This window comes from Vulpes vulpes, chromosome 5 (assembly GCF_048418805.1).
Source record: "Vulpes vulpes isolate BD-2025 chromosome 5, VulVul3, whole genome shotgun sequence".
Classification (NCBI taxonomy): domain Eukaryota; kingdom Metazoa; phylum Chordata; class Mammalia; order Carnivora; family Canidae; genus Vulpes; species Vulpes vulpes.
Window position 1 is genome coordinate 91957661 of NC_132784.1, and position 9516 is coordinate 91967176.

At 56.0% G+C, this 9516-nt stretch overlaps 1 protein-coding gene across 17 annotated transcripts in view; it reads left to right on the forward strand.

The window, feature by feature from the left end:
• The window catches only part of SOX13 (SRY-box transcription factor 13), a 47827-nt gene that overhangs the window by 36628 nt on the left and 1683 nt on the right, over nt 1-9516 (forward strand). For 9 of the 17 annotated variants that reach the window (XM_072759320.1, XM_025991446.2, XM_025991445.2 and 6 more), the window contains 11 exons: nt 853-964; nt 1262-1348; nt 2544-2716; nt 3062-3130; nt 3493-3607; nt 5987-6072; nt 6282-6444; nt 6832-6941; nt 7115-7211; nt 7460-7603; nt 8578-8794. In XM_072759320.1, the coding sequence (XP_072615421.1) occupies nt 853-964; nt 1262-1348; nt 2544-2716; nt 3062-3130; nt 3493-3607; nt 5987-6072; nt 6282-6444; nt 6832-6941; nt 7115-7211; nt 7460-7603; nt 8578-8794 (1373 nt within the window). The remainder of the gene's footprint in view (nt 1-852; nt 965-1261; nt 1349-2543; nt 2717-3061; nt 3131-3492; nt 3608-5986; nt 6073-6281; nt 6445-6831; nt 6942-7114; nt 7212-7459; nt 7604-8577; nt 8795-9516) is intronic. The other 8 variants (XM_072759315.1, XM_072759314.1, XM_072759317.1 and 5 more) reach the window with 1 other exon arrangement.

A 9516-nucleotide genomic window follows, 5' to 3' on the forward strand; every position in this document is an offset into this window, starting at 1 on the left:
GACTAGCTGGAGAGACAGGATACATCTGCTCAAAGTTGAACTCCTGTAGGATTGGAGAAAATCAGCCTTATTACCTGAGGCTGAGATAAATTGATGCTAAAGATCATGCAATCCCTCACCCTTAAAATGAAGGAGTTCTGAATGAACGACACAAGCCATAAGGATTCTTGTAGTTCTTAAAAACCCTGATTCCATGTAGGAGATGTTAAAAGGGGACTATGTAATTAAAAGCCAAGTGAATGAAAATGAGACCTGGAAGGGTCTGTGGGAGGTGTTAGGGGTTTGGGGTAGTGATGGGGAAGACTTCCTGGAGGATAAGGCCTCAAGGTAGGTCTTAAAGAATGGAGAGGACTCAGGTGATGAGGGGTGGGTGTTGTCCTAAGGAGCGGTGAGGTGGGGCGGTCCTAGGTGTCATACCCACTTGCTGCCGGTGTGGCTGTGTGCATGGGAGTAATTGTTAATAGCTCACATACCGCCTGACCCTACAGCAGTGAACCTCATTCACGTGCATTAACTTCTTTGGTCCCAGCAACAATCCTGACAGGAGAGGCATTAATATTTCCATTTTCAGAAGAGGGAAGTAAGTCAGGTTCAGAGAAGTTCAGTCTTTTAGGTGATCAAGGGCCTCATGAGTCACTGAGCCAGGCCTGAAATCCAGGTTTCTTGTCTGCAAACCTTTTGTGCTTTTGCTATATCCAGCAAAGTCAGAACAAAAGTTGGGAAGGTAGGGAGGGAGGGCCCTACCCTGGAGGGTGTGGGGGGTGCCTGGTGCACATCCCCAGGCTACTCGTTTCCCTCTGTGGTCTGCTCTCTTCTCTTGAGGGTGACAGTGACATCCAGTGTGTATTATAGGACTGCAGCTCCCCAGAGAGCAATGGGTCCCCGGAACCCAAGAGACCGGGAGGTTCTGAGGCTGCTTCTGGAAGCCAGGAGAAGCTAGACTTCAACCAAAATTTAAAAGAAGGTAAGATGTCTCGGGGTGTCTGGGTGGCTCAGTCAGTTAAGTGCCTGCCTTCAGCTCAGGTCATAATCTTGGGGGTCGTGGGATCAGGCCCCACATCGGGTTCCTTGTTCAGTGGGGAGCCTGCTTCTCCCTCTCCCTCTGCCCCTCACCCTGCTTGTGCTTGTTCTCCCCCCCCCCCCCCCCCCCACTTCTCAAATCTTGGAAAAAAATTAAAAATAACGTAAGATGTCTGCCCTGGTGGGTGTAGGGCGGGAGGTGCTGGGACTGCTGCTCCTTCATCTCTTTGGTATCTTCCAGTTGTGCCTGCTATCGAGAAGCTGCTGTCCAGTGACTGGAAGGAGAGGTTTCTGGGAAGGAGCTCTGTGGAAGCCAAAGATGTCAAAGGTGAAGGCCCATGTGGGTAGGCAGGGGAGGCTAGGATGTATGAACCCCATTCCCTTCTCCCAGCCTGGCCATGCAGTCTGGGTCTCTAGGGCAATTTTAGAGGCTGTTGGTCCCCTTCTACCTGGCCTGTGCCCCTCTAGCTCCGCCCGGCCCTGGGGGGTCAGTATCACCCCTCACCTGGCAACTGAGCATTCTGTGTGCCTCATTCTCATGCAGGAGAGACCTGGTAGAATCATGTTCCATGAGTATGGATTTGGACTCTTCCCAGGGACCCTTGAGACCTCAGGCTTGTCACTGCCACTTCCCAGATCTAACTGGATCTAACTATATCAGATGAGCTGGATGTGCTCTTTTGGTGCTGAAAATTAATTCTAGGCCACCAGGACCCCACTAATGAATTTAAGGGCTGCTGTCTGGTTCCTGAGAGTGCCCATTTTTCCATTGTGGTTGGTCGCACCCACAAAGGTCGCTTTAAAACTGTACCAGTGCCCAGGTTCCCCTCCACCTGCTGAGTGAGAACTCCGGGGTTGGGGAGGTGGGGTGGCCTATGTGTGTGTATTTTTTGAAGGCTCCTGGAGGGATTGAGGCACATGGTCTGCAGCCTGGCCCAATTGCATCCAACATGAGCTCAGCTAGAGGGCAGGGAAGTGCTGGCACTTGCTGGGTGAGGACCATGTGCCAGATCCTGGACTCCACTTTACCATTATTTTACCCTCACAGCACCCCTGTGAACTGACCGTTCTTAGGCTCATCTATAGATTAAAAAAACCGAAGTGCAGAGCAGTTGGTTACTTATCTGACAGCTCCCGGAGAGGATGGGCTGAAGTGGGAATTTGAACCCAGATCTGTCTGGCTCCTGGTCCCTTCTATGGGATAGTTATCCATGCTGACCCTGCAGCTGGGGGCGCTTGAGGACACCCGAGACTGAGCTGTTACACAGTTGGCATTTCCAGGGGCTGGAAGCAGTGGCTGCTGGGGCAGAGCTTCTAGGGCAGCTACTTGTCAGACAGCAAGCCGGCCCCCTCCAGGGCAAGGATCATGTCTCCACCCTCTCTGTTCCCTCTGCCTCTAACGGGGTGAGGGGGTGAGTGTCTGGGAAGTAGCTGTTGTTCAACAAACACCTGATGGGTGGGTGGGTAGGTGGAGGGACAGAAACCCAACAATTCTCACCAGTGGCTGTTTGACCATGGAGCAGGGACCCAGGAGAGCCTGGCAGAGAAGGAGCTCCAGCTCCTGGTCATGATCCACCAACTGTCCACGCTGCGGGATCAGCTCCTGACCGCGCACTCAGAGCAGAAGAACATGGCCGCCATGCTGTTTGAGAAGCAGCAACAGCAGATGGAGCTGGCCCGCCAGCAGCAGGAGCAGGTAGGCCCAGCGTGCTGTCTGGCTGTCCTGCTGTGGGAGGAGGGACTCGTCAGGGCCTAGAGGGGAGCGCATAGGGGGCAGGCCTGGCTATGTGGGCCGAGGCTGGGGGCAGGTCATGGAGGGGCTGCTGGGCTCTGCGTGAGAGCAGCGGGTGGCTTCCTGCACTAACTCCAGCCATGGCCTCTGACGGAGGAGGGAGCCCCCTGCAAAGGGAGGGTGCGTTCTGAGGGTGGACGGTCCCGCTGCTCCCCCCGCCCAGGCCGGTGTTCGCTGATGGGAGGGCAGGGTGTGGCGGGGGCTGCGCACAGGCTAATGCCCATGCCCCCTGCTTTTTCCTGCGGCCAGATCGCCAAACAGCAACAGCAGCTGATTCAGCAGCAACATAAGATCAACCTCCTCCAGCAGCAGATCCAGGTACAAAGGAGGGTGTCCAGGGGCCGAGGAGGTGATGCCAGCCTGGACGCCAGGGAAAGGGAGGGATGGATGCAGATTAAGCAGAATCACTTGGCCGTGGCCCTGAGGTGGGGGGGAGGGCGACTCATTCCTGCTTGACACTTGTACCTCCATCTTTCTCTGTTTGAAGGGAGGAGCAAGAGTATCTTCACCCCCAGCTGGGGCTGAGAGCAAGGAGAGGCAGGTGATGTGGAGTCAGATGGAGCCTCTCAAAGAGTAGCCTCACACCAGTGTCTGTTCCTTCGTGTCTGGGTCCGTGCTGTGTGGCCTGGGCTGCGCTGTGTGGATCCCCAGGGACTCACACAGGGTTTCTCTGCTCTTAGCAGGTCAACATGCCTTATGTCATGATCCCAGCCTTCCCTCCGAGCCACCAGCCTCTGCCTGTCACCCCTGATTCCCAGCTGGCCTTGCCTATCCAGCCTATCCCCTGTAAACCAGGTGAGTGTGGGTTGGGGGCGCAGCCACAAGTTGAGGCTGTTCTGAGGCCCAGGAAGGAGCCTGGGACACGCTCACGCAGTCTTTTGCCATGTGGCCTTTCTGGCCCTTGCTTTTGGATCTGTCCAGTGGAAGAAGGAACCCTTTTTTCTGAACTTCACTGGGAGAATGAAAAGCAAAGGCACTTGAAAACCATGAAGTACTTTATCCAGATGTAAGTGGATATGGCCAATCCAGATCCAGTGTCCCAGCCCTGGTACCTTTGCTGGACCAGAAAAGTCAGATCTTGGACATTAGCTGAGGTTTGATGCATTTCCCAAACTCACACTTTGTCCTACCCCAGCCGTGCCCATTCTGCCCTGCCACTGAAATTCAGTGAACACAGACTGAGCACCAGCCACCTTTCAGATGCTGTGTTGTCAGGGGGCCACGGGGGTGGGGAGTGGGGAGCAGAGGGAGATAAACATGAACTTTGAGCTCCAAGGAATTTACGATCTGGGGAGGGAGACAGGATGACATTAACTAGGGAATCTGGGAAGGCTTTCTGAGGAGGTCAGAAATTAGTTGGGTCCCAGAAAGTGGCCTGCAAGAGTGAAGCTGGGAGCTGAGGGTTGGAGGGCAATGGAGTCAGAGGCCCTGAAGCCTGAGGCCGGAAGCTGTAGGTTTTTGGAATTGAGGGGAGAGCATGATGGGGGTGATGGGACAGGGTGGCGAAGGAATTTGTTTTGTAGGATGCAGGCATGCTTGCATGAATGAACGGAGGGTGTGTTGTCATAATGACTAGATGATTGGGAACAGAGGGTCAGTGAGGAGGGTACTGGCCAGAGTGTGGACCAGTAGGGGGACTGCTAGGGTGGTTCCAGGGACAGAATGACAGCTTGCACTGGGCAGAGGTGATGGGACAGAGTCAGAGATGGGATTCATAGGCCACAATCATGGGTTCCTTGTGAAAGGTCATGGGACAGGGCAGGGATATTGCCCATGGTTGCTCCAGGGACTGGGGCTGCTTTTAGGTGGAGCCCCTCTGGTCTGCCCCTCCTATGTGGTGCGTGGGAGCAGGCAGATGAGCTCCTGTGGGCCTGGCGCCAAGGCCTGTGGGCTCCGGGCACAGTTCTGGGGGTCAGCAGCACCGACTCTCTTCCTGCCTGTGTCTACACCGGGCACTCTGGGGTGGGGACTCCACGAGGAGTCCACAAAGGATTGACACAGTGAGGCTCTACCCTCGAGGAAGTTTCCAATGGAGGAGGTAGGGCGAGCAGGCCAGCAGCACAAACCCATTGCAACTCTAGGTGACTAGAGCTGCCAGTGAGGAGGGCAGGGCCTGGGGGAGTTGGAGTACATCTGACCCCATGCTTTCTGGACAAGGGAGGCAGGAAATGAACCGTGGGAAGCCCTGAATTGGCCAGACTGCCACCTGGTTTGTGGGCTCCAGAATCCTAATAAGCAGGGTTCCAGATGACCCTTCCCTAAGCTGAGTGCATGATGCCTTTCCTTAGTTCATGAGCCCTAGACATGCCCTGTTGCCTACAGCATGAAGTCCACAAGATCCCAGGGTTGCCCATCACAGGCTGGGCTCCCTTCCCACACCTCGGCTCTCACCTGCTGCTTCCCCTCCACCTTCCTGCCTGCAGCCACTAGCCCACCTCTCACTGCTCCCCCCAAGAACCCTGCTCCAGCCATGCCAACTGGAACAAAGTTCTCTGGTGTGCTACCCATGCGGCCTGTGTCACTATTGGCCACGTGGTCAGTGATTTGTATCTACGGCTTATCTCTCCACCTGAACTGTCCACTCTTTGATGCTGGGCTGGGTTGCAGGTGAGTGGGCTAGGCCAGGTAGAATGGAAAGGGTGCCAGGTAAAGAGGAAAGGATGGACTATGGAGTCTAGAGACTTGGGTTCACATGTCCGTGTTCCCATTTCTGAGCTATGTGGGCAACCCATTTTTCATCTCCCGGTCTCAGTTTCTCTGTAAAATGGGATGCTGTACTGAGCACCTGGTCTGTGCCACACACTAGGGAGATACTGCATGAGACAGGCCAATACATGGGGAGCAGCTTTTGTACCCCACACATGGTAGGTATGAAACATAAGTCTGAGTAGAGTGAGTAGATGGTAACAGTCTCATTTCACCGTTTGGTTGGAACCTGTGGCTCAATTGGTTGGGAAGGGCAGTGAAGGGTGAAGCTGCGGATCAGTGGGCAGGGCAGCAGGGGATGAGGCCACTGGAGGCCTTCAGCACTCTAGGGCCAGGGAAAGCTGTGGCTGGAAGCAAACCTGGCCAGCTGGGAGCCCCTGTCCCCTGGTGCTGCTGGGACGTCATCAAGCAGGCTGTCTGCTGTTCTGTGCTCATCCAGGACTTTTCTCCTTGCTGCCTTTTCCGTAGTGGAGTACCCCCTGCCGCTGCTGCACAGCCCTCCTGCCCCTGTGGTGAAGAGGCCCGGGGCCATGGCTGCACACCCCCCTCTGCAGGTACTGCCCCACCTGCCGGCCTGGGGCTGCCAGCCCAGGGGGTGGTGGGACCCCTGTTCTGGTCCACCTGTCCCTGCTGTCTCCTCATCTGTTCCCAGTAGGCTTGTCTTCTTCTCTGTTAGCACGGGTCCCCTCTGTCCCTCCGTGGGGGGGAGGGGCGTCACCTTTGGTGTCTGTCTCTTGGCCTCTGATCTCTGGGTCTCCCTCAGGAGCCCTCCCAGCCTCTGAACCTCACGGCCAAGCCCAAGGCCCCAGAGCTGCCCAATGCCTCCAGCTCCCCCAGCCTGAAGATGAATAACTGTGGAACCCGCCCCCCCAGCCACGGGGCCCCCACGCGGGACCTGCAGGCCAGCCCGCCCAGCCTGCCCCTAGGTAAGCTTTCTGCCAGGAGGGCATCCTAGGATGTTCAGCAGGTCTTTCCCTTCTGTGGGTTTACGGTTCTGTAAGACAAGGGCTGAGACCCGCTGTCTCTGGCCGATTTGAGTTTCCACACTTAAAGTCTCAGAATATTCCCCTTTCTCCTCTCCCCTGACCAGACCTGACGGCACCCCCACATCAGGGACCCTGCTGCTTCAGGGAGCCCATCCTCCATTCTAGTCTGTTGGCCACTGAGTGACGCCAAGGCGAACAGCCGCCCCTTGGGGATGTGCCGCGCAGCCGGCGGGAGGGGAAGCCAACCCAGGTGAAGGACTCTCGGGGTGGCTTGGTGTGAACCGGATTGACCCCCTCTGCTACCCCTTCCCCCCCCTTCTCCCATAGGCTTCCTTGGTGAAGGGGATGCTGTCACCAAAGCAATTCAGGATGCTCGGCAGCTGCTGCATGGCCACGGTGGCGCTTTAGAGAGCTCCCCCAACGCCCCCTTCCGCAAGGTACGGTCCCCACTCCCCTGCACCGGGGCACAGGGAACGGGGCACAGGGGCACAGGGAACAGCTGGGGCAGCTGGGGTGGAAGACTCAGTCTGAGGCCAGCAGAGGGAGGGGTGAGGGAGGGGAATGGGGCGTTGCAGAGGAGCCGACTACAGATTTCCTCCCTCAACCCCAGGACCTCATCAGCCTGGACACGTCCCCGGCCAAGGAGCGGCTGGAGGAGGGTTGTGTGCATCCCCTCGAAGAAGCCATGTTGGGCTGCGACATGGATGGTGAGTGCCCTGGGTGCTGGGCTGGTGGGCAGAAGGGCCCGCCTCTGCCTCCCACAGGGGGCCAGGGTGGGTCAGCTTGTGTCTCTCCCAGATGTCTGTCTCTGGGTCCTGGGCTGGGCCTCTGCTGAGGGCTCCTGATGGTGTCCATGCGGCTGTGGGTGCCTCGCCATCGCCCCCTCGTGGTCAAGTAGGGGATGAACTGTCAGCCCTGGAGGCCTCTCCTTCCTGACCCCACCCTTGTCCCCCAGGCTCCCGCCACTTTCCTGAGTCCCGCAACAGCAGCCACATCAAGAGGCCCATGAATGCCTTCATGGTGTGGGCCAAGGACGAGCGAAGGAAGATCCTCCAGGCTTTCCCAGACATGCACAACTCTAGCATCAGCAAGATCCTTGGTAAGGGCCAGTGGGTGGGGCCTCCGGGGGGCTTTCAGGGCTCCAGGAGCCATGCTAGGAGGACCTGGTTGCGGGAGATAGCTGTCTCCTTGCTGGATGACAGTCCCCAGCATCCTGAGCTTCAGAGGAGTCTGGTAGGGTGCAGGTCAGGTAGGATGTGTGGAGGCTAGGTTCTGGGGTCTTGGATTGTTGTAGGGCTCTTCACACCTGCACCCGAGAACTCAGGGATGTGGGTATGTGCATGTGTACAGGTGTGAGCACACATTCTTTAGTCCCTGACCTATTCCACTGTTTGCTCAGATCCTTGGAACTCTGGCTCTGGCAGGAAACAGGAAAAATTGTTCTTCAGCTATCATTGGAAAGTTTATATAAATTTTATTTAATCTCTGTACCCGACATAGGGCTCAGACTCCCAACCAAGAGTCAGATGCTCTTCTGACTGAGCCAGCCATTGCCCCAAGTAGAAAGGTTTTTTTTTAGAAAGGTTTTTTTTTTTTTTTTTTTTTTAAATAAATCATAGGTCCTGATTGAAGGCCAAGGAGGGACATAGGGCAGGCCGGTGTGGCTAGAAGTTGGCAGTTGTCCTTAGACTGAGGATCCTCTGTGTCTTGTCAATGGTCTCAGTTGACAAGGTATTTTGTCCTAAGTAGGGGGACCTGTCTGTTGTTGGGGGCCTGGGGTTGAGGTTGACTGTTCTTTTGTTTATGCAAATCATGCTGACCAGAGGCCTTTCAGAAGTTGCTGGGTAGTTTGGGATTTGGTTGTTCTTTGTATAGACGCCCAAATACATGCCAGCTTCATTCATCCATTTGCTTAGCTGACATCCAAAGGGCACCCAGTTTGGGTCAGATCCTCACTACATCTTGCGCATGTACCACCTTGTTGACTCACCTGGGGATCAAAATCTTGGGGCCTGCAGGGGGTGGGGTTGGCAGAGCCTGGCACTGAATGCCTGCCCCTGGGGGTTGGGCCAGGCTCCCGCTGGAAGTCCATGACCAACCAGGAGAAGCAGCCCTACTACGAGGAGCAGGCAAGGCTGAGCCGGCAGCATCTGGAAAAGTATCCTGACTATAAGTACAAGCCGAGGCCCAAGCGCACCTGCATTGTGGAAGGCAAGCGGCTGCGGGTGGGCGAGTACAAAGCCCTGATGAGGACCCGGCGCCAGGATGCCCGCCAGAGCTATGTGACCCCGTGAGTAGGGCCTCCTGAGGCGGCTGAGACCGTGTGTGTGAACTGTGCTGTTCACGTAGCTCTTGGGAGAGGCTGCTGTGCATGGTGAACCTTTGTGTGTGCCTCCGGGGGTGCCGTCTGTTGGCTGGGAGCACATACGCGTGTGGGCATTCAGGGGTACCTAAAAATGAAGGAGCTTATTATAGGGGGGGATTCCTGGCTTGACCTGGTGGATTCTTTTATTTTTTTTAAAGATTTTATTTATTTATTCATGAGAGAGAGAGAGAGAGAGAAGCAGAGACACAGGCAGAGGGAGAAGCAGGCCCCATATAGGGAGCCTGACGCGGGACTCAATCCCGGGATCACGCCCTGGGCCAAAGGCAAGGGCCAAACCGTTGAGCCACCCAGGGATCCCCTGGTGGATTCTTTTAAATAGGAAAGCCCCTGGGCCATTTAAATCAATCAGGTAACTTCCAGGCACTGGACTCACACATGATCCTCCAGGAATATCTGTTGAACGCACACATGGCCCACGTGTTGTGCAGAGCCAGGGGACAGGGAATGTGGCCATCAGCAGGCAGGCCAGGGAGGGGACAGTGTTTGTGCCCCAGAGCCAAAAGTGTTGTGGTGGCACGGGGGAGCATGCCCTAAAGTGGCTTGGATGTGGGGTGGGCAGAGGAAGCTATATTGGGGTGCAGAGTGACGGTCCATCTGTAACTCTGTGCCTCTTCTCTGCCCCATAG